General features: G+C 45.8%; 1 protein-coding gene across 2 annotated transcripts in view; it reads right to left on the bottom strand.

Moving 5' to 3' along the window:
• Positions 1-7,261: 7,261 nt before the first annotated feature.
• Positions 7,262-25,303, bottom strand: part of GRIA3 (glutamate ionotropic receptor AMPA type subunit 3) — a gene marked incomplete at both ends in the record, with an annotated part of 145,998 nt that continues 127,956 nt past the window's right edge. The window contains 2 exons of one of the 2 annotated variants that reach the window (XM_080624694.1): positions 7,262-7,507; positions 9,547-9,661. In XM_080624694.1, the coding sequence (XP_080480820.1) occupies positions 7,262-7,507; positions 9,547-9,661 (361 nt within the window). The remainder of the gene's footprint in view (positions 7,508-9,546; positions 9,662-25,303) is intronic. The other variant, XM_080624695.1, reaches the window with a different exon arrangement.

Here is a 25,303-nt window from a genome sequence, read left to right as displayed (position 1 = left end):
AGGTTTTGTCCCTGCCCAGCCCTGTGATGTCTGTGCAGGTCCCCACTGTTGTAGGGCAGCTCTGTAAGGACCTGCTGTGCTTCCCAGCCCTTCCTCAGAGCCAGCTCTCTTTGGCTTTATCTTTTTTTCTGCCTGAAACTAGAATAAAGTAAGAAAGACCTGAAGCTGTGACAAAACAGGCAATGGCAGAATCCCCTGTAACCATCTGCTGGGCCAGCCCAGGTGCCACTGCTCATCCTGGTTTCAAACCTCATCTGCTGCTACAGCTTGCCTCCGAGTTCACCTTTAGGTGTCAGTTCTGCCTGCTTGCGCGGGGATGTCAACAGCCTCTTCACCAGCTGGAAATGAAGCGCTGCTGGAAATCCTCTGCTCTTCCTCAGCTCTGCTCAGCCGTGCCCTGTGCTCCATCACTTCTCATGGCACCTTCCCTGCCCCTCCTGCTCTGCTGATTACAAGCTGCTGTGGAATGGGATCTTGTCCTCTCACTCTTCTGTCAGATGTCCTGTCATCCTGAAACGCCACAGCTATCATCAATAATTCGGGGCTAACACTTCAATGTTAGAAACTGCAATAAACAAATGTTTGGTGTGTGCACAGAGGAGTCATTATCCTGCCCTCCATGTCAGCCCGTGTCAGCACCACCACCCAGCACATCAGTCTGCCCCAGAGTCCAGCAAAAACAGCGATGCAGGTGCTTCCAGCGAGCTTTATCAAACACTCTGGAGAGCAGATGATATGGAAAGCCTGGTAGCTGGGAAGGGACAGAGGTTTTGATGTTATGCTGGCCATAAAGTGTGTATGGCAGCTCCTTTGCTCAGACTCCTCTCTGGGTACTGGTGTGGTGTCCAGCTGCTCCTTGCCTTGTGTGGTGGATGCTGCCAATGCCTGTGCTCACACCTGGGGAAGCTGGAAAGTGCATCTGTTGATGCTGTCGTAGAGAGGCTGCTGTGTTAAAAAACATCTCAGTAACTCTTCTGTTGGGTGATGAAATCATAGAATCCTGGACTGGTTTGGGAATGGAGCAGGGAGACCTCCCACTGGACCAGGTTTGCTCAAACCCCATCCAACCTGGCCTTGAACACTGCCAGGGATGGGGTGTGAAGACAAGGAAGCCTGAGGACAGAGGCAGAGCAGGACTGAGGTGTTGGCAGGGGGGATGTGGGATGTGGCAGCTAAACCTGCCTCCACGCAGGAGGAGGGGTCCCACCATAGTGGTGGGGCTCCTGACCCCCCTCGGTGCTAGCCCATGGCACAAATCCAGCCTGGGCTTTTCCTGCAGCCCTCGTGCTGAGGAGCACTGAGCCCAGCTCCACGGGGCGTCAGGATGAGAGCACTGCTGCTGCTGTGAGCACTGTCCTCCCTGATCCCAATTTTAGATGTATTATGTTCTGAGTTAATATTACTTTGAAATTTGTAATATCCATGGAAATACTATCTCTGCACTTAAATTCTCTAGTTTAATTGAATAGAGCTGTCATTATCCAGAGCTTGTTTATGTATTGCTGCCTGCAAAATAGTCAATTTTCCAGACTGAGATGATGAATATGAACACCAAAGACATTTTGTAATTTAATTTTAATAACCATGATGTATTATTATTTTAATAACCATAAATAATAATTATTAAAAAATAATGGTTCAGTGCTTTGTACAAAACCTTGGAAGGAAAACTATGCCATAATGTACAGTGGGGGTTGCATTACAGCTTATTATTTTGGTGTCAGATGTGTTCATTACTGTGAGGCAGAGCTGCTCTGGGTTTGGGATTTTTAGATGTGAACTTGAACACTGTTGGTGTCCTTTTGCTCCCACTGATGGCTCTGGAAACTGGACGAATTAACTCTGAATATTTCTTTATGTTATTTCCCATATAACAAAGTCACTTTGGGGTGTGTTAGAGCCCTGTGTTCCAGGGCACTACCCCTGCTGCCTTCGTTGCAGTGTTATGTTGTGAAGTACAGGTTTTGGCTTAACATAGGCTGTCCCAGCCTGACCTGGGGTAGCACACAGACTCCTGTGCCTCATCCTTGTAGCCATGGCCCTGTGTGGGGCTGTTCCCTACCCTGCCCTGGCTGGCCGGGCTGTCACAGCTCAGTGATGCAGCTATGCCACTTCACCCCAGCCCCAATCAGTTCCACCTGATAATATATATTTATTAGGAATTCTTAACACCCATTTTGCTTGGATGTGGTGCTCAGTGTGACCCCAGCAGAGGGGTTAGCCATCAGGCTGGCACTGCAGTGTTGCTCACACCCTCCCAGCTCAGTGCTGGGGCTCTGCAGGCATTAAGCCATGCTCGCAGCAGTGTGTTTTGGCAGGTACGTGGGGACAAGAGCATCACTCACCCCTGTAGCCAGTGCAGGGCTGCGTACAGCTATAGGAGTGAATCAAGACCATTCTCTAGAGAAACACATCCTGCCCATGTTGGCCTGGATGTCAGGTGTGAAATGAAGGCAAAAGGACAGAATGGTATTCTTTTCACTCCTCCCTGCATTTTCTGTGTGGGCACTTTACATGTAAATAGGCTCATTTCAGCAAAGGCCTGGCAATGCTGAGCACAGTGATCTGCTCACCTCCAAAGCACCCTAAAATCTTCAGTCTTGTGGGGTGGTTTGGTGTCAAACACTTGGTATTTATTGCTCTTGTATTAGCTCTCATTAGTTCCTGATCTTTTTCTGCTCTCGCTAAAGACTCCCCTGAAGACATGCAGGTGAGCTCAGTGCCTGTGTCCCACCACTGCACTCATGTACAACAGGCACCACAGCTGATGGCAGCTCTGCAGGGAACAGGGCCCACAGCCAGGACCCACCGCTGGGCACTGAGTGCTGCCCTGGGAAAGGCACTGAGATGATTGCCAGATGTGTTTTTCCCTGCAGCCAGAGATGCCGCCACAGGGACCCTCCATACCTCAAGTCTGGTTGGGTTTCAAGATGTGCTTTGGCCAGGAGGTACCAAGCTGGTCGCTCAGGTCCCATGTTCCAGCTCTGCAGTGGCACTCCCTCACTGTTGGGTTCTTCTTTGCCAGGAGGTGATCTTCACATCCCCACAGCCCAGGGAAGTCTTGCACTTCTCCAGCTCAGCCCTCAGCAGGCACTGGGCACTCGTCACCCATGTGGACCCTGGAAAGAGCCCAGTGGGAGCTGGTTTCTGATGGGGACCATGAGGCTGGTTGAGCCCCCGAGGGGCTGCCCTTGCCGGGATGTGACTTGGGTGCACACCAGCTGTTTAACACCGGGATTACTTCCTGTGGTTCATAGTCTGTGGTGACCAGGAAAAAATAAAGTGTGAATGAGGTAAGCTCCATAAATTAGAGTTGGGATTAGCTGTAATGTTGGGTGAAGTTTGGTTTTCTTTTTAAAGCGTTGCTGAAAATGTGGGAACTGCAGGAAAATACATCTGTAGAGTCAATGTGAGGAATTGATTTACCTGTGCTGCTGGCCACTCCAGGGCAGGGCGTAGCATCCCTTGGGCTCTCCCCTGCTGCACAGGGTGTCCTTTGGAACTGGCCAGAGGGGTCATCAAAAGTGAAATCAGTTTGTTTGCAGGGTACCGAAACAGGAATGTGCATTTCCCAGCAGCATCCTCGGTTCAGTGCTGTGGCTGGCCCCAAACTAAATACCTGTGGGACTTCCTAAGTAGAGAGGGACAGGCTTGCCTCCTCCTCTGGTGAAAAGATCAGCCGGCTCTTTTTTTTCTTTACAGTTTTATTTACAAAATGTATTAAAACTCTTTGTACAACACCTCATTAAAATGAGGCTCAGTAATTGATGCCCACACATGCAGTTTATGCTTTTACAGCCATTAATTTGCTTGGCAATTTTTTCTGCTCACTGAAGTGCAGTTTCAAAGACCAAAACCAGGAAATTAAATTCCCCCCACAAAAAAAAAGAGAAAAAAAAAAAAAAAAAAAGAGGAGGGAAAAAAAACCAAGACAAGAAAAAGGAAAGAATCCCCAAATCCCCCAAAGTAAAACATACTGAAACAAATCATGGTGAGACTACTGCCGAACTTCCGATAGCTTGAAGTTGGTAGCCGGGATTGGTAAGCACTCAACACGTTTTGTTTTAGCTTTACATGCAAGTTTAAAAAATACCAAACCATTTCTCAAACCCCCTTCACTGGTGTGAAGCCGCCACTTAAAAATGAATCTGATAAACATACATCTTTTATACAGCGTTTAAGAAAAACGTTTGTTTTAAATACAACTCGTACTGCACAGCTTTAGCTCGCCCGCGCTGGGGCCGTGATCGCCTTCAGATGTTGAAAAGAAATCACAGTTTCATGAAAAGAAAATCAAAACCAACCAACAATTTGTTGTCAATATCTTGTTAAAAACGTGAACAATAAATTATTCTCCTACGAGCTTTTAAAATGGTTTTTATATTACATTTTGTTGGAAATACTTATTTTTAACAAGACTTTCCCCATAGAATCTTTTTTTTTTCTTTTTTTTTAAATCCTATTAAAAGTTCAAATCTATCATCAGCAAACTAAATGCCTAAGGGTCAGACTGCTTTAAATGAGTTTCGTTTTCATTGTATGTTACTGATGAAATAAAACTCTATAGTAAACTACAGAAAATACATATTGTCGATTAGAGGTAATTAGTATGCAGATATTCCATTGAACATTTCCCATGTGATTGACAATATGTTTAAAGGTTGTATTTTTTTGTCTTTTGCTATTTTTTTTAAATTTTATTTTATTTTTAAGATGAAGTTAAGTAGTTTCCAGGCAGAGATTCAAGGCTGAAACGCTGCTGCTGTCTAAGACGTTGATGTGAGTAATAGTGAGCCCCTACCTGTAGCAGTGTCGGCTGGAGCGCGGTGTCCTCTTCCCAGAAGGGGCAAGGACAGGAGTATCCTCTCACCAGTAGCCATGAAACAAGAGTTGGCAGGAGCTGATATAATATAACAGTACTAGCAGGAACCATGTTAGATCGCTTAATATTACCCTGGAACTGCAGCTCTACTTTGAGTTACTATCCTCTTTCCTTACTTCTGGTTTAAAATAACCATTCCCGAGAAGCATTAGCTGAGCACAGTACTAGTTGTGAGAGAACTGGGGGCGGAAGCAGAAGCAGGCCTGGGCAAAACTAACCTGTGCTTCTCTTGCTTCATTGCTTGATATTAAACAATGAATTAAAATGCAAATGCACAGCAAGAAAAGAGATATATGGTCTGAACCTAAACAGCAAGTAGCTTTTCTTCTCTTTATTTTCCTTTTAAAAGCCACCCAATGTCATTTTAATAAAGCACCTGTAGGTATATCTGATGATAGAAAAAAACCCCAGGAATGCAGTATTTTCTGCCTGCACTTTAGCTACCTTGTCAAGAAATTAATTTACTGATCTGGAAGCAAGACATGCAGTTCCACAGATTACTTTCTTTTGGATTTACAGATTCACAGTCATTGACCTTAACTGGTTTTAATGCACAGATTCTTTTCTTCAGGTGTCACAGCTTTTACTGCTATACAGAATTGCTCAGATTAGCTGGAGAGTTAAAGTGGTTCAGACAAAAAATAAATCACACCACTGGTAAGTAAATACAGAAACACCTTGACATCAGCTCGTACAAGCAGTGACAGGCCAGTCCGTGTTCGCACGCAGCAGATTTCTGAGGCTTTGTGTCAGGAGGAGTTTCACAATTTGATACGACTGGGGTGGCTGATGAAACCGGCTGCGGTTTGCTTTCAGGACACAAGTTCATTTACTGTGCAGTGGTATCAAAGAATGGCTTTTGTTGCACTGATTTTTTTACAAGATTTTTTTTTCCACATACTAATATCTTGTTACCTGCCCTTTCCTTTTCCTCTTTCCTCTTTCTCCTCTTCCCTTTTCTTTCTCTTTTTCTCCTTCCTTATCTTCTCTTCTTTCTCTTCTTTTTCTCTTTCATTTTCTTTCTTTTCTTTTCTCTTTTCTCTTTTTCTGCTTTTCTCTTTTCTTTTTTTTTTCTTTTCTTTCTTTCTTTTCCTTCTCTTTTTTTCCTTTTTTTTCTTCTTTTCTTTTTTCTTTTTTTTTTTCTCTTTCTTTTTCTCTTTTTCCTTTCCCTCTTTTTTTCTTCTTTCAAGCAAAGCAAGAATATTTCGGTGATGGTTTGCATTGTTGTGAGTCTCAGAGTCTTCCATAAGGCACTGAAGGAAAAAAATATCAGTTTTTCCTATTAAAAGTACATTGCACCATCATCAACGCGTGTCATGCCTGACACCTCGGAGAGAGTACAACTGGCTCAGGTGGTCCGAATCCGTGAAGTAGCCACATTCTCTGCTGCTTCTCCTCTTGCGTGCTGCCAGGGTGAGGATCTACAATAAAGCCAGAAAGATTTCATCAGTTCCTGGTGGCAAGGGGCAGACGAGCTCAGCCTGGGAGAGGCACAATCTTTGGCTGATGGGCCAGCAGAGTCAGCAATTCAACTGACTTCAGTTTTTCAGCAATTCAACCCTACTTTTGATGCTTCAGAAATTATTGTTTCTAGTGTAGACTTCTTCTGTTCTATTGTAGATTTTTTTGAGACTTGTTAAAAGCACTTACCTGGCCTGATTGTAGCTTAAAAAATAAAGGGGAAGAGGTCACTAGCAAGAAAGTGTGAATTCTGATGACAATATTTTGTAAAGCAACTAACAAAACACTTTTATATGCACTGAACTAGCACCACGCTGGAGAGAAAAGTTACTCACTTCAGCATGGAGAAGAGAAGGTTCAGGGGAGACCTTGTAACAGTCTTCCAATACCTAAAAGGGGCCTACAAGAGGGACTTGTTAACAAGGGCATGTAGTGGTAGGACAAGGGGGAAATGGCTTTAAACTGAATGAGGGTAGATCTAGATTAGATATTAGGAAGAAGTTCTTCCCTGTGAGGGTGCTGAGGCACTGGCACAGGGTACCCAGAGAAGCTGTGGCTGCCGCATCCCTGGCAGTGTTCAAGGCCAGGTTGGACAGGGCTTGGGGCAACGTGCTCTAGTGGAAGGTGTCCCTGCCCGGGGCAGTGGAGTTGGAACAAGATAACTTTAATGCCCCTTCCAACTCCAATCATTCTATGATTCTATGAAGACAGCTGTCACAATATAGGATGGTACCAAGCTTACTTCTGTTCAGGGAAGACATTTACATCACTAATACTCTGAGATGGCCACCAGACAATGTTTCACAAGCCCTTCTGCAGCAGTGGCTGATTCACACAGCAAAGATCACACACAGCTGAAAAAAAGCCAGAAAGAAAGAAAACCCAGAGGGTTTTAGGTCCCGGCCCGCAGCCGTACCCCTAGATTTTCACACTTTCTGTGCCGTACACGTTGTAGCCTTCTCTGTAGGTAGCATAATTCTGGGTGTTGGTGGCGGGGGCAGGTTTGAAGTTCTGCGTGTTCTTGGTGAGTTTCATTCGCTTGGACTCGGCCCGAGACTTGTAGCAAAACTCGATCAGTGCCACCATCATGGCCAGCCCGAGGCCTCCAACAAGGATATAGAAAACCCCAGCAACATTGCTCAGGCTCAGAGCGCTCGTCTTGTCCTAAGAGAAATGAGCCGCGACGTTAGTTTAGCTGTGAGGAGCAGACAGACAGACAACAGGCTATTTAGCACTTAACTCTAGCTGGAATAACTACACTCATGGCGTTCAGTGCTGTCCCCCCTTCCCAGCAGCCCAGTGACTGCTCTGTCTCCCACCCTTTGGTGGGTGAAACCCAGGCTGACTCCAAGGCAATGAGGTTATTGTGGCCACTGATTTCCCCAGGCCTTCGGCATCCCAGAGCAAACCTGCCTACAGCCAAGCATCCCTGACAGCAAAGACCCCTCTGGAATGCTCTATAGGGAAAGCAGTGGCTGCATAAACCAGTAGGTTTAAAACAGCGTAAAACACTTGGTTTTGGTGAACGTACATAATATTATAGAGATGTGATAAACTTATCTACCTTGTTTTCAACAGTTAGGAGAAAAAAAACCCACCCTAGGAAGATGGTCAGTTACTTTAAGGTCGAGCATCAGGGCCCTAAGCTAAACTAGCACCTTTGGTGACCAAGGGAGAATGAGTTACTGAATAAAACCAGTCATTGGAACACGAAAAAGGGCTGGCCAGGGTTTACCTCTCCTTAATACATGTCAGATGGGGGAGAAAGCTTGCATTTTTAAAAACAGGATTCTGCGATCATATTAAATATTGCTTCAACCTTTTTGCTGCTGCGCGGGATGGATGGGGTTGATGCTGGTGGACCTGGCTGGGCAGATAATGCAAGGGGCTGTGCCTGCGGGCTGCCTGCTGACAGAGCTAGGTTTAGAAGTACCTTCAGGGAGAGAAATACTTGCATATAGTCAGAATAAAGTACTATCTACCTTGCAAGTACCTGTTCATTTCATGGGCAGTTTGTGTAGAGGTAGCAAATGTCCTGCCATTTAAACTAAAGCTGTTACTCATTTACACCTCCTTTCAATTAGTTTCCTTCTGCAGCTGTTGTGCTTTCAGATGTCCCACAATCCCAGATTTATCTCAGACACCAGACACCAGTCTGTGCCCTGAGCAACTTCCAGTCCAGCTGAAATCAATGAATTTTTATTATTGGCTTTGATGGAACTTGAAATTGTCCTCCAACACTGAGAGGGTGCTTCCAAATTACAGTTTTCTGTTTGAATGATTATAGAGAGCACTTCCAAAGGCACCAGGGGAGTCAAGCACTCGACTGTGACTCATTTCAGCTGGAGCTGGATCTCTCCTCCTCTCGGTGCCTTTCAAAATGTCCTTTACTCCAACAAGCCCAGCACTTCTACAGGATTTTTCTCCTCAATGCCTCGATAAGCATTAAAACCAAAAATCCTCTGTGTTTTCTTTTAGCTGAGTGGTGTAAGTAAACGCTTCCTGCAATTTTAAATGTGCAGCTACTGAGTTATCCAGTGCCACCGCAGGGGTGGGATCTCCACTGGCCTCTAAAGTAGTCCTGCAGTGTGGGACAGGGCAGTGCAGCAGCAAAAGGGTTCAGAGCAGCATAAAAAAGAACATATATTCTTTACATAATGAGTTACACATAGGATTTTTAGACTTGTTTAAAAATTAAACCAATTTCAAATTGAATTGGGAAATAGGGCAGGAAGGGCATTTGTTTTTCCTTATTACAGGCCTGTCCTGAAATTGTCCACCTTTAGCAAGCATGCGACTGTTCCCCAAACTGACATGTAGAGAATGTAAGTCACAAGTTTGAAACAAAATTGTGTTTTCTTCAATAAAACTAAAAATAAGAAAAGGTGCTGGCCTGAATAATACACATTGACTGTGCTGCAACTTGCATTTAAATGAAGGTACCAGCCTGGGAGGCCTTGGGGGCTTCTCTCTTCATGTTCTTCTAGCAAAATACTCAAATAGTAAAGCATACTTACAACTACAGTCTGTTACTGCATACAAGAAAAATGCTGTCACGTTCAGAGACTTAATTATTTTTTCCTATTCTTTTCTTTCAACCTTCAAAATGTAAATATCAACTTTTGAAAGTCATTCTTTGTATAAACAAACAGTGGGTCAAAATGTGATTGCTAATCAGTACAAAAAGACCTTCAGCGACTGACCTTACTTCCGGAGTCCTTGGCTCCACATTCACCCTTATCGTACCACCATTTGTTTTTCAGCTTGTCTAAGATGCCTTGTTCACTGAGTTTCAATACTGCAAGGTTTACAGGAGTTCTTCACGTGGGAAATAACATAAATAACATTATATTATGTTATTTTATGTTATTCAATCTTTAAACTACTTTAAAACTATACAAAGCGATAAAGCAGGGTTCCTGGCCACAAAGTATTTACACTGCAGGCAACTGGATCATCCCCTTAAGTTAATGCTACAGTAATGCTATATTACCAGGTCCTGCCCATATCGCTTTGAGTAATCGGCACTCACTGTTAAATGAAGGTACTAGAAACAAAGCAAGTCCAATTTCCCAGTTTGGTGCAATCACAGGCATTCACAGTAGCTTTACGGTGGGTTTGATCTAGCAGGACCCCTCGTATTGCACTAACAGACAGCAAAGCCCCACCAACGAGTAATTGTGCGTGTGTGTGTACATCTGCCAAGCAAATAACCCCAGGGTGGGGTCAGCAGGCAGGTTTTGCCATCCCTCCTGCCTGTTTCCCTCCTGGTGGTGGTTTCTCCAGCGCCAGTTGCTGTTAAGAGGCTGTGGTCACACAGGCGCTGCTCTCCCCTGGAGCTGCTGCATCCTGAACATCACCGGTCCAGGGAACTGCAGCAGGTAATAAGCAAATACAGACCTTTACGAAACAAATGAGTGAACATGGAAACACTGGCTGGAAGCGTCAGGATGGGAAGGATCACCAGAATGAAGGGAGCTGCTAACTGTGGTGTTGCCAAGAGCCTGCAAGCCCAGGGGGATCGGAGCATACCGTCCCCTCCCTGTGGGAAAGCAATGCCTGAGAAGTCCTCAGTTGGATTTTGCCATTTCCATTTGCTCCTTGTGTGATGTCTTGGGGTTTTTCCTGCCTGTTTCCAAGAGACAGCCTCCCTCTGTCAGGGATGTCTTCAGTTCCTGCTTGAACAGCTTTGATCTCCACTCCATGGCTGTGCTGGTGAGAATGAAAGGAATGGGCTCTTATCCTTAATGATACTGTGCCACTTTGCATGGGATAAAACTTAAGGCAGACACACCCGTGGCTGCCCTGCAACGTGCCCTGCTGTGGGTCCATCCGTGCCTGCTGTCAGTGGAGATGCAGGAGCTCAGCCACGTCTGCCCTGGTGTCAGCCTCACTTCTCGCTTCTGCTGCTCCCTGCCTATCTCCTACCTCTGCCCAAAGTGCATGACTCTCTGCATAGGCAGACCCAGTAGAAAGAGCAGCATGAGCTATAAAACCCCACCTAATTACAAGCTTAATTACACAGTGTCACTCAGGGCAATGTCCCCAGGCTGGGAGGTCTCACAGCCCTCGAGCAGCAGGGGTAGATACTGGAAGAAGCAGCAGGTGAAGAAAAGCCCTGTCCCCTCATCTGCCAATAAGCTGCCTGCAAGGTGAGCCCTGTTGGTGGCTGGTGTGGAAAAGCACTGCCCTCAGAGGAGCTGTGTGTGCTCTGGGAGGAGAGCGGGCATGAGGCGCAGCCCTGGAGGGCAGCATCCGCACAGCAGGGACAGGCTGTGCAAGACAGGTTGTCTGGTACCATAAGATAAATGGGGCAAAAAGCAGGGAAAACCCGCCAAGGTGAGGAGGATCGCTGGTCCCTGGTCCCAGAGGCAGCGATGTGGCACTGTCTGTGTGAGCAGAGCTTCCTGGCTGGCCAGGCAGAGGCAGCATCACTCCTCCTGGTCTGCGCAGGCCTTGCTTTGACACCAGCCAAGATTTTATTTTTATAACCCTGCTATTTTTAAGCAGCAGCTGTAATCTAATTAAGCATCAGTCAGGGAAGCTGCATGCACCCAACCAGGCACAGCCGACGGGCGGCAGTGACAAGCTGCACGAGACAGACCGTGTGTGCAGGCTCGGCTCTGGCAGCACGCACAGAGCCGCTGCACCATCAGCCAGCGGCATCGTAAAACCCCAGCTGTATCACTGCTATGTCTGCATCACCTATAGGCAGGGCTATAAAACATCAACAGGATCAAAGCACGCTCCACAGGCACTGCAAGCGCCCTGGGTGCTGCAGGTAATGCACCGGCCCCGTTGGTTTGTGCTGCTGGGCACCAGCCAGGCCCTGACCAAACACCCCTCTGGGCCCTCCCTGGGCAGCTGTGTTGTGATGAGGCCCCTGGTGACACCCAGGCAAAGATGCTACAAGAAGCCGTGCATGATTGCAATGCCAGTCAGTGGAAGCTGAGTGCCTTTACCGACCCGTTACAAGCCCCAGCAGAAAACGTGGTGTGGATTATTGCTTAGAGAACAGCGCTCTCAATTTAAATTTCATTTAAAAACTATCCAATTTGGAGAGATTTTTATGCAATACATCTCCTCGCTTTGAAAAGCGCTGTGCAGCTGAGAATACACAAACAATAGGGAGAAGGTTATAAACACCTTTCCTCCTATCCGCATTTTTTATTGTGCAAATTCTCCCCTCCCCCCAGTCCTATTCCAAACCCTATTTTTAATTTGCATGCCTTTATAAACCCCGTATGGAGCACAGAGAATTTGCATAGTACCCAATACATTATAGATTAGCTTTCACAACATTATACAGTATTGGGAAATGAGGAGGCTTAATATGCTAATTAGGGTGCTTTATATTTTTTTTAGAGGCAAGATTGCAGCTAATTGCACACATGCAATTGCCAAGGAAGAAAAAAGAAGTAGTAAACTAAAATTATCTTAACTAAACAGATGGGAATTTGCCTAAACTGGGGTTTTCACTATAGTTTGTCATGGCCCTGTTTGTCAGGTGAGGTACTGCCCAGGTTGAAGTGATTTGCTTTGTCCCTCTGTCCTGGTAGGAGAAGCAGAACAAGTGCTGCTGCACACTTTAGACCCACCAAACCATTGCTGGCAGAGCTGTATCTATGCTGGGCTGCTCCTGTGCTGTAAGAGCCCCATGCTGTAGGCTTGGCATGCAGATGACTGCAGGTGGCTGCCAGAAGACGGACAGGTTGTGTAAGGACCATGTAAGGAGGAACTGTTGGAAGCGAGTCTGACATGAAGCAGTAGCTGGTGCCTATCCTCCCCACCTGAGCCCATCCCGTACCTCCAACACACAGACAACCAGGACTTAGTGCCTGAGCGAGCTCTGGCCTCCCTCAGCTCTGCTGTTTTGCACTGGGATGAACAGCGTGTACCAGGACAAAGCAGCCTTCTCAATGAGCTAGACAAGGCACGAATTTGTGTAGCACACAATGCAGCTTGTTCAAAGTCCTAAGGAACAATTTTGTCTGCTTCCAGGAAATTTATCCCAAGGCCTTTTAATATATGATCTGCTCCCAGGTGCGGCACGGTATGAGGGACCTGATGGTGGGAGAAGATGTGATGTCTCTGCAGCCCCTGGTCCAGCGCGTCATCCATGGGGGTACAATGTAAGCTGGTGTGGGATGGACCCCTCAGCTCCCAGATTCCCAAGATAAGTAAATACATTGAAAAGTGAGCCTGACTGCTGGTGCATTTTCTGATTGCTCATCTCTGAGTAGCTGTCTAGGCCTGTTCCATTTAACAGAGTCAGGCATGGCTTTGGCTGAGATCCCCATGAAGGTCTGGATCGTGGTATTTTTCTCACCAAGTGCTCACCAGTGCACATTGAATGTGAATCCTCCACACTGTGCCTTGGCTTGCAACTCGACCCATCCCAAAAGAGGTCCTTGGGCAGCACCACCACCCTGCCCATGCTGGCAGGCTGAAGGCTACCAAGATGCAAAAGTGTTTTGTCGGCTATTGTAGAGCGAAGTGCAGGGCTCTTCTGGGAGTGAGGGATGTCGGCTGCAGAAGGAGGATTCTTCATAGCTTGCCCTGTCACTGTTTGTTTGAGAAGGGATTTTCTTGTATTGCCTTAGAGGCAGAGGAACATAGATTAAATAAGCCCAGATCCCCTGGGATGGCCGAGTCCTAGCTGCCTACCTGTCTCCCTGGCCAGCTGTGCTGCCCAAAACCAGCTCAGAGGATCATTTACTCACTTTCTGGGTCTCTATCTCAATGGACTTCCATTTTGTCATCTTTCTCCTGGGGTAGTTCTGTGCTTTCCAGCTGCTTATTTAATTAGGTTGCTGTTGGGCTGTATGGGATATCCTATGAGGTCTTTGGCCCTTTCCCAGGTGGCTTTGGCTGGTTTTTGTTTGCTTTAATTCATGTCAGCGTTCTTTTTCATCTCCCCCCTGTGTGGTTTGCAGACCAGCTCTCTATTAGTTTGGTTGCTTTTATCAAAGGAAAATGTTCTTGTTGTTCTCTTGTTGTGCTCTGTATGCCCAAGAAAACAAGCTGAGGCAATTAGGATCAGGATGTCAATGTTCTGGATGTCACAGAAACTTGCAGTTCTTTTCTTCCTCATGATAACTGAAGCATATTTTTGTTTGCTTGCTTGTGCTTTTCATCCAGATTTAGTAGGTTTGGCTGATCCAGGCTTAACCACACGAGGTTGGGTCTGTTGGGCACCGTTACCCAGCCCGCTAAGATGTTTTTTGCTGACTGGAGAAATGGTACCAGGAGTCTCATATGGAACAGTATTGCCCCAGATAGCATATTAAGCCATTTGCTATGGTTGATTTGTTTGAGAGGCATGACTTTAAGGAGATTGGTGCCCATCTGTTCTCACAAGCTTCACTTCATCAGAGTTGGCTGGAAACATCATTTTATACCTGGGACAGAGGTGGGTTTCATCGGTGTTTCAGCAGTTTGGCTTCTCTGCTCCCCTGGTAGGAGACATGCTTGGGTGCTGGCTGCGTCACCTTCCTCTTCAGCCATCAGTTCCTGCTAGAAACAAAGCTGTGCCAGTCTTTTTCCAAACGCAACCAATATCATCCCAAAGGCAATGTCCTCTTCCCTTTGCTGCATGGCTCTGCGGCTTCCTCCCTGCTGCATTTCACCCCCCTTGGCTGAGAACACCAGCCCCCAAAGTCCTGCTGCACCCTTGTCGCTGGTGGCCCCAGGTGACAGGACAATGCTGATGGATTTTTGACAGACGATGTGCATTCACTCATTGAAATCTCACCCCTGATCTAGGTTCCCAAAGTTTTGGATTCAGTTTAGAACTCCTGGCCACCTCTCCCTCCAAATTCAGGAACTGTGACAACACTTCTTTGTCATCAGCGTTAATCTTGCATTAAATACAGCATCGCTGCCAGGCTGAGTATGTTCACCATGCTGCTGTGTGAGATCATCCCTCAGAAGAAAGAGCTGCCGTATGCTTTTTCTTTCTATTTCATTATTACCTGTTTTCCATAGGTATAGTCCTTCAGCAGTCCCAAAGGTGGGAAGGTATAATTTCTGTCCCTCTCGAATAAATTGTAACAGGTCTTTGATTAATGACATTTAAGGTTCTTTTTCATGATTTCTCCTGCACCTACATAAAGTAGATAACCCTAAACCAGATATATTACCTAGTGCCATCACTCCAGCTTCAACTGGCTTAAGAAAGAGACCCAGCAGGCTGAAGTCCCACATACAAAAGCTGGCCAGGCTGCTCTTTAGGCAATTTGATTCCATTTACTGGCCATCATGTTTATGTGCCTGTGCTGCAGACAGGACCCTTTGCTGAATGAACTCGCACTGCAGAGAAGAGACTGAGCAGCTTCTTGGAAAAGTGCTGTCAATTTATAAAAGAACATCCTGATCTTGCCAGGAAAGGGCTGTTTTCCAGGAACAAGCGATGGGATGTACTGATGCTAGTGGCTTTGTAGCCAGCATTTGGTTTGGTCCTCACAAGTCACAGCAGGTGATATAGAGAAGAGCTGCTGAGATTTAGGAGCAAAAGTCACTCTGGGACTTGAAAATCTCACCCAATAATCTGTAGAGTTTCACTGGCTGTGTGTAACTGGTGTTTCAGTGGTATAAAGTCTCAGCAATACCGTAGTTATGTTTATTACTTGCAATCCATAAAGATTTAAGTGGTGATTGGAACAGCTTTGGATAATTCACGTCCCATTCCATGCTCTAATGAATGCAATATAAATGTTATACCCAAAAATGATCATTGCCAAGGAGAGCAGATGAACATGGCAAACAGCACACTGCTCCCTCAAACCATGAACCACTGCTCAGAATTCAGAATACTTAGACACAATCTTTCAGAAAAGGGAGCTGCAGAGAAAAGCTGTAACTAGTACAGGCTCTTTGGAGCACTAATTAAAGGGCTTCCTCAGTTGTGCAGGATGGGGTGGGCAGCAGAGGGGTTTCACTGAATCTCCCAGGCAGCAGGGCTGCCTGAGGGCTACCCTGACCTTTCACCCATCATCAGCTGGTTTATGATGGTTCATAGGATATTTGGTGTACAGGGTACAGTATGGCATTTTCTCAGCACTGTTGCTTGCAGCATCTTCAGTCCAAATGCAGTTTTTTTCAGGGGTAGAACTGAAGAAATCACCCACAAGCTTGAAAGACCAGAACAACATCAGCAGTGAGAGCTCCTCTTTGGTCTTGAAAACGTCCTTCCTTCACTCATGCTCAGAGCTGAGGCTCAGGATAGTAGAGAACAGGCTGCAGAAGAGCTGATCAGCACCTCAGCCCAGGGAGGGATGCCTGGATGGATGGGTGGCTCAGGTGGATGCCAACCACCAGGCAAGAACTCCAACTGCCACAGCTCCACTGCTTCTGTGAGTGACACTCAAGCAGCAGGGCTCACTGGCTTCTGCAGTGCTACACAGGCAGGACATCTGTGTCCCCAGCGGCACCAGGCAAGGATGTGTGCCATCTCACTCAGGGACAGCGTTCTCTCAGTGATGAAGGCAAGAAATGTAAGGCCAGTGGCAACAGGGATCCTTCTCACAAGTCAGGTGAGTGCTGGCTCCAAACACCTTGTAGACATGGCCAACAGGAGTGTTGTCCATTGCTAACAGTTCTGGCTGGAAGGCCAGCAGCACGACTGCCCCATGTAGTTAATACACACTGCCACAATGCTAAATCCTGTGTGGTCACTAGCATGCCCTTTTTCATTTTTGACTGGCAGTACAACATCAGATGCCAAGTAACTCTGGTTGGAGAAGTGCCATGGAAAAGCAGGCACACATCACTAGGGATGCGGTATTTACAGCAAAGCTGTTTGTGTTATGATGTGCCCTGGCACTGGCTGTTTGGGTACATTAGGGGAGGCAAAAATCACATCACCAAAGACACCCCTGGGCTCCAGCTGTGTCACACCACGTGGGCACGGAGCAGCTGTAAATCTGGTCCAATATCTGACTAGGCCAGGTTTATTGCCGATTCGAGGGATCAGAGCAACAAAAAGCCACAGGAGGTTTCTGGCAAATCTGGTCCTCTCAATAGTGCAATATGAATGAAGTGTGACATGCTCCCTTCGAGTCAGTGTGCAGAAGCTTGCCGAGCCATGCAGCCAGACCAAGAGGTCCATCCCTCCCATTCAAATCCCAGTGATGTGAAGAAGGCAAAAGTCCATTGTGCTACCAGGTATTGGTTAGTACATTTTAAAGTGGTTTCTTAACTTGTTTCATTTTTAATCCCTGTTATTTTTACCTAATCTGGGAATTTGACGTATTTAGAGCACTCTCACTTATGCAGTGGCAATTGTTTTTCTCTTGTTTCTTATGACCAAAGCTGTCCTTGCTGGCTGGAGCATCCCTGGGATTGCTGCTGTCAGCACTAACCAACCAACAATGTTGCAGTGAGAGTTTAGATGTTGAATGCTCAGGTTTCTAAAATCCACCTTGTGCTGTCAGAGGAAAGGCAAGTACACTAATGCACAAACAACAAGAATATTCTTAATTCAGAATGCTTCCAAAAATCCTCTAGGGGAAAACTACTGAAAACACTGAATTAATTGTTCCTGTCGGTATCACTGGCAAACTGCACTGACTTCAGGGGAAGCTTGTTGCAGACACATGGGAAGTGTCACCTCTACCATGCTCTGAAAGGTAAATATCTGAAGGGGACAGGGAGAATGACCTCAAATGACTGCACTATTGCTCTGCACTGAGATTTCAGCCCCACACATGCAGTGCCACAGGGAACCCCTCAAAGCCATCATGCCACATCACCAGCCTTCCCTGCTCAGCTCTGATGAGTGGAAGGGAAGGTGATGTTAATGGAGCCTCCAGTCCTGCTCACGGGACCTGAGGGGACCAGAAGGCCAGTGGCCCCCGATTGGGTCCCTGAGCCAGTTGCTCCCACAGGACACTGACAAATGCAGAAATGAAGTGGGGGCACTCAGCTTAATTTGACAGGATACCATAAAAATCTCACTAACAACCACCTTAGCATCATTAAAATATAAAGATAGAAACAGCCCAGGAAGTGATACCAAATCAATGATACCAGTGATTATTCTCTAGAGGGCACTGCTTGAGGTTAAAGACCCATCTAAATCAAATAAGGCACTTTATTCCCCCAAGCTCTATAAATCCCAGCCTGATCTGTAACTATTGAATGGGCTTTTTGTCAGATCTTGTTACTGAAATAGCTTCTGACTGGATACAAAACCTGCGGGTGAATGCATTGTCCAAGAGCTCCTCTTTCTGAGCTCAAATCTATCTGCCTGTCATAATTTAACAATTTAGCAGTGTCTCCGTGCCACAATTTCATGTTTTGCTATGCACCCATGCGTGAGGGAGGGGAAAGATTTCAGACGGAAACGGGTGCATCATTAAAACCCACTATGTTTGTTTAAAGACTACACCTATGTGGTCTTCAAGCAGGAGCCCTGAAAATAAAAGTAGAAAAATAAGTCACTCACTATTCTTATTTGTTGCCTTCTGTCTCAGAAAGTGATCTTCTGTATTTTGCACTGTACATTTAATATGGAATTCGTGGAAAAAGCATTTCTTCTTTAAGTAATGAACACTTGGTTGCTTTTTGCTACCACTTCAGACCTGCACCATTTTTTCGCTGCTCGGTGCTACCAGCAGTTGCACATCTACAAGATTTAACATTTGAGGGATTGAAATGCTTTATGGGTTTGCAGAGGAAGGGATCAAAGCGGAAGCCATCTCATTTGAAAAGACAAAGATCTTTCAAAATTAGAAGATTAAAACTCAGTGCCTCAAGCTCCATATATCCCCAGGCACTAAAAAACACACTGCATGCTGGTGGCTGCCGTAGTGCTTGGAGGCATTGGGCACAGCGATAAATCCCGCTGCAGAAGGATGTTGTTTTTCCTCAACAGCAGAGCCAGAAGCGGTTCCTGCTACTGAAGGCGCCGAGGCTGCGGGTGCCAGTGAGCAGCACCCCAGGACTGCAGCTCCCTGCTGCCAGCGCTGGCCATGGGCTCATCTGGGGCCATCCCACAGCTGGGTAAGGATGCTCCTTCAGGAGGTAGCTGCACATTTTGCCTCTTTTGTGCCTTTTGGCACTATCACGAGATGACAAAATCTTCTCTATGAAACAGCACACAAAGTAGTTTTTAGCGTTTCTTTACACTGTGGTACTGCCACAACAGATCCCGCAGCTATGGGACAGGCAGTGGCTTCTCCCGCAGCACGACATGGGGTGTCAGCCAGTGAGGACTGCTTCTGTTCAGAGTGCCTTAGTGACTCCTGCACAGGCACACTGCTCACAGTTTGGCCCTGATGGCAAATGCCTGCAAACCAGAGGCTTTGCAAAGGATGCTGAACACAGCACAGCCATTTCAGCACTAGGCAAATGATCTGTCAGGATGTTCTTTTCATTACTGCTGAGTATTCAGTAGCTACAAGAGTTCTTTGTAACTGAACTTTGTTCTAGTCGTCATGTATTTTCCATAAACAGTGTTCAAGAAACACTGAACTGGCCAAAAGAACTCTACTTTTTCGAGGCAGACTGGGGCAATCACTGTATCTCTGTGGGATCTGTGGGTTTTTTCCTTGTAGTAACTTGGTATGCACTTTAAATTTCCATGTTTTAACTGGAAGACATACACAGATGCACAATGTCACTGTGACACCTACTCACACTCTGAATACACCTGCACAGAGCCAGAGATGTTCCCAGCTGAGACTGCAAGATCCTGCAGAGAGTTTGCAGCCTGTGTTTGCCAGCAGCGACTGTCTCTAGGAAAGTATATTTATATGTTTCATAAATGTAGCTCAAACAAATTAAACTCTGTACTAACAGTATCATAATCTAATAGAGATGCCAAGTGCTAATGCAATAATACATGCCTATTGGATTAGGAAATGCAAGCCGTTAACAAGTCACTGTAGTTCATTCACAGCAGTGCCTGAGACTGGAGGTACAGATGCACCGAGAGGGTGGGAGGAAGAACTACCCACACAGGGAGGCAGAATAAGGGAGGGCAGATGTTTAGTATCACGCTCAACCCTACAACATCTGAACTAACAGGGATCTTTCCTGTCATTGCCTGGATCCTTCTAACCTGGATGGATATGAGCAAGAGACTCAACTTACCTTGTGCATGGGCTATCCCCTCACCTTCTCTTTCTCTTGCCTCTAGACACAGCCATTTTCCCCCCCATCTTCTGCGATTTATTTTCCTCTTGGGATGCCTTCTTCTGCTTCCTGCTCTCAGGCTCCTCAGGCAGGTGCTGCTTACTCCAAAGGCTACACAAGACTTTCAAAGAACAGCTACATCGCTTGTATAAAGCTAGAGGTGTTCAACCCATGATTACAGAGCTGGCGAGCACACAGAAATCCACCAGAGAAACACAAGTGCCTGCGTCCTCCAATGTGAGCCCAACGCTGAAACATCAGAATTACTTTGAAGAAGAAGAAGAAAGGCATTTACTTTTCCCTTTGTATGCAAAGTGACAGCAGCTACCATTAAAGAGGAAACAGCCAAGCCCAGACCCCCAGGGAGATGGTCAAAGGAAGGGATCTGGTCCCGCTGCTGGAAGCCCCACTTTGAGCTGCTGGTTTTCCTTTTTCCTTCTCCAGTCCCAAGGAGCTGTGCCTTGGCTTTTCCCACACTGATGCTTACAATGCAGGATAAATGACTCATGGAAGCAATTTATGGATATTAATCATTCAGCACCACAGGTATTATCCAAATGAGCCCAGGAGTCATAAGTCTTTCTCTAAGATTCCTCATGGCCATGAAGGCAGGATTAGTACCTCTGCATGAGGCCTGGCTCTCCCACAGCTAACACTGCACAAGCACTTTTCCTTACACACTCAGCTCCACCTTCAACAAGGCAGCAAAGCTAGTTCCCACAATCCTAAAGGTTATGCAGGCAAAACAAAGCAGTTCCTAATTCTCAGATGCCAGCCCTGACTCTACCAACCCCTTCCCAGCCTGGACAACTTGCTCATCCCAAATTCTCATTCTGAGTCTTCTAGTTACAATCCCAGTAAAGTACCCTTAAACAGCACAGACATTTCTGCAAGCCAGAGCAGGCTCTCTGCCCTTCTTGGCAATGCTCTAAGTGAGATGCTCCAATGAACTCCTAGAGCATTAAGACTTCATTATTGGCACAAAACATGCACAGTATTATTTCCTAATATGCTATAAACTAATAGCTGTCAATTAAACAAATACTCTGATGTCTTCCTTTTAAAGTATTCTTTTGCTTTATCACTAACTTGCACAATACGATAATTTCATATTACTTTCCTAGCTCTGAGCATGAATTAGCTCTGTGCTACTGTCGCTGGCTCTGACCAGCCATTTTATCTTTTTTCCAGCTCATAACCCAGGCCTATAGAATGTGTGGCAAGTAAATTCATGCTGATTAACATAATTTCAAACAAATTGCTCAAATAAATTGAGTTGCATCTTTTTACGATAGCCATTTCCTTAGGGAAACTTGGGAAATACTTCCTTGGGAAAATGTTCCCTTTAAAGCAGAGCACGTTTGGCAATGGCGCTTTTTAGATGTCAGGTATCATCTAAAGTAATGCAGAACAGATTTCTTCTAAAAATATGCCACTTAAAAAAATTATGCCACAAATGCTGACAGCTATGCTGAAAATGTATCAAAGCAAAACAGCACAAAGATATGGGGGAACAAATTCCATCTGCTAATGGCCACACTCCCACTTCGGAAGGGCTTGGGAATGTGATGCTTTACAGAGCGTGGCTCTGAGGGCAGAACTCAACTGGCACACTGGAAAAGTAATCCTGTGATTAAAAAGAAACAACTGAGAAATGGAGTAGTATTGCATCACACGTCATTTCAGATGTACTCCAAAAGAGGTATCAGCCTAAAAAAGAATATATGAAAGAAATTAAGTCAAATAATTAGCAAGGAATCTTGGCATGCAAAATTGGTGAGATGGGGCACTCAAACATTCTCCTTCTGTGTTGGTTGTCATTAAGTGTTACCGTGAAGGTGTAAGAATACAAGAAATGTATCAACAGCAGAACTACAGAAATTTATCTTAGCAGAAAATTGTTCTTATGCAGCTGAATAATTAGTTTCACTTAAGTCACTCAGCCTGCTACCACCGTCTGCATCCCCTTTTGTCTACTGCTTGTTAAATTCCTATTCAGCCATCACTCAGATAGGATTGTATAATAAACAAAATAATTAGTTTCCAAACTCATAATACACTGTAACATATTTCTTGGAATATGTTTGGGTTTTTTTTTAATAACTGCTATTTTGCATTCTCTCATGATTAAGAACTCAGCTCACATGTACAGGAGAATCTGAAGATGGTATAATTTACCATGAATCAAACAGATGAAACTAAAACCATGCTCATTTAGGAGAGCTAAGTGAACACATTTTGGTGCATGTACCAGAATGCCCGCACCAGCCAAGTCAGCACACACATATTGACAAGCATCACAGACAAATCATGTATGGATGGAGCACATTCCCTTTTGGCCTTCTTAAGTAAGGACCAAAGGGTAACTCCGTTCACCAGGGCAGTATCGACAGCAAGACACTGCAGGGCAGACTGGCACCCTCTGCTCCGCACCAGTGCTGGCATATACTGGTAACACTGAAAATGAGACGTATGTCAGCTTGGGCCTTTAAAGTAATAAAACAGCACAATCTTTTTAGTCTTAAAGTACACATGGACCTCACAACCATGAGATGCTCACAGGACTAACCTTGCAGTCTGTGTCACCAAACAGAGCGCAAAACTTGCAGGAAGTCAATTTGAACACTTTTTCTTTTTCCTGCTACAAAACTCAAAATCCTTGTGAAATCTGAAGTGACTGTTTAATTCTCCAGTGGTGATGAAGACACAATAACAAGAGGTGAACTCACAACTTGGAAGCATTCATCTCCAAGTACAAGTGAACCACATGCTAACCGCAGGGAGGAGGAGCATGGAGGGCGTTCCTGGGTTCTGTGCGGGACAACATTGGGCTCTGGCAGAAGCAAACAGGCTGCACACTTACCTCTGGCTTTCAGCACAAGCTAGAATGTCAGACTGCACAGAGGAATTCAGTTTAAGACACTGGCACCATCAGTTTACAATGGCTCACAGCTACATGCACCTCTTTGGCAGTAGATAGAAAGCAGCTGATTACAAACTCGGGACAGCTGTTTCCCAAGCCTGGGTCTCTACTGGCGAAGCTGAGAGAGGTGTTCTGTCAGCTCAGCCGGTAGAGAGAGCTGCCCCGAGTGAGTAATGGTCCCTGTGTTGCCCTGTGAGACAGGGTGCAAGGTCTACATCTCTACTTGAGGCACCTTCACCACCCCATTCCCTCTGATCCCCCCAGCTGCCACCTCCTTTAAGGGAGAAAAAGAACAGGTTTGACATGACTCCTCTGAAATGCTCTATAAATGAAGCCATGTTCATAGAAAAAATTAACCAGAGAATGGGATGAGACGATGAGGGCAACTCAGAGTTTTTGACGGGAGGAAGGAGAGGAGAGAGAGGTCAGTGAGTATTGGGGCTGTTAGTGCCTGGAGGGCAGCACTAGTGCTCACCTTCTCAGGAGGACAGCAGGGCCCCCGTGGGGCTGGGGATGCCTGAACTGGGCATTAGTGGCTGTCGACAGGGGTGTGTGTGCCCAGGAAGGCATCTCCCCATCTGCTGCAACACAGCGGCATTGCAGCCTGTGGCACTCAGTGCCTGCAAAACACTACCTCGAAAGAAAGCCGCCTTCATAACAAAAAAGCCCTTTGATTTACCTCTCTGGAAAGAACAGCTAACCCCTTCCCTGCCTCCCCTAGTCTAGTCTTCGGTGGGAGGTTTTTTCTGACCCACATTCTCCTCCCTGGGGACTTCTGCCATGCCCCTGAGAGGCAATGTCTGCAGCTCAAACAAACAAGCAGTCCTTCATCACAGCATGTTATGACAAACTGCAGAAAGACAGTGCTGCTTTGTGATTTATGGATTAAACCAGCAAGGCACACATCGTGTTTGCGCCCCTTCCCTCTTCGCTGGATGCCAAACCATGCTACCACAGCAGATCTGAATCCACTCCCTTAACATTACCTGACCAGAGCCAAGGGACAGCACTGCTCTTTGTAAAAGGTCTTCCAGCACAAGTAAAAAATAGAATGGCCCTGCCTTAATTGTGACCATTTTTAAATCCTTCTAAGTTTTCTGAGGGCTGCAAGTATTAGTTGGCTGGGCTTAATTCAATGAACTCAAAGCAACGGAGTTCATTGAAGCTGCTTTGTACAAAGCATTTTCTTTCACGGAGGCAGCATGAGACAATGAGGTGCTGGATCCCAGGAGAATGTTAAACATTTAATATACTGGCATGTATAACATTATATATAAATGTTATGTGAAGGATGAGCAGCAGAGCTAGAAAGCACAAAAAGGCTCATGCTCATCTTCAGGCTGCTGCTGAGCACTGCAGACCCCCAGTTATTGATCAAACCTGAGTTCGAGAGTTTCTCTTTCCTTTATTATTACACAGTGGCTTGCTAACATCAGAGATGAGTAGCTGAGCAATTTGCTACATAGCCAACTGTAAGCAACTCTTATGAATAGAATGCAGCAGTAATTTGCAGTAATTGTCCGAAACTGCGGTTTACTGAAAATACTGTTATTATTGATTTTGGACCAAAGCTGGAGCATTTTTGTAAGAGAGATTAGGAGTTACTGTTCCTAAGGAACTGGTTTTACTAGCTGTAGGAGAGTGTCACTATGAAAATTAATCTCAGTGCTTTTCAGTATAACAGGGTACTTGAAATTAATTTACCTGTAATTCCTGTACCCAAGGTGACCAATTGTACCCAGCCTATTCTAGCTACAGCTTCTCTTCACCATGTTAAAGACCACAGAAATTACCAGTGTTAAGGTTGGCAATATGAAAGCACACTGGTTTTGTAATACAGGAGCTCATTAAAGCAGCTTTGAAAGTGTCACTTCCCTACAGGCTGCCTGGAAGACTGGGGAAAGCCTCGGCTCAGCAGAAGGCAGTGACAGTTTTGCCACTGCTGTCAATGGAGCTGGGATTTTAATCCACACCTGTATGAAAAGCACAGCAAACACAGATGCAGTGCTCCTGTACAGGTGTGTGCAGAAGACTCGTCAGTGGCCTACCAAAGGTGACATTTGAATAGTCTAAGCAAAACTACCAAAGCCTCTTTCCTCGAGATTCATTTCCAGTTTAGTACATCAACACACTTCCCTGAGGCAAGCAACATACCTTTCAGTTTCACCTGCTGCAAGCTCCAGCTCCTTACACATTACCATCACTGCTATTATTTTACCATTAACGGGTAACTGCCATCTATCTCTGTGTAACATGTCTTTGCTACCACTGTCTTTTCTCTCAGCCCCACACTGCGATTAGATGAGCAGTCACTCTTTCCTTTCCTGAGCCACAGACGCATACATGCAGCTCTCCTCCAGAGATGAGGGTTCTTCCCAGGACCTCTGTTGGCACCAGAT

The sequence above is a fragment of the Psittacula echo genome (genome assembly GCF_963264785.1).
Source record: "Psittacula echo genome assembly, chromosome: 8".
Taxonomy (NCBI): domain Eukaryota; kingdom Metazoa; phylum Chordata; class Aves; order Psittaciformes; family Psittacidae; genus Psittacula; species Psittacula echo.
Note: the sequence above shows the minus strand (reverse complement) of the source record. Positions and strands in the feature narration are given on the sequence as shown.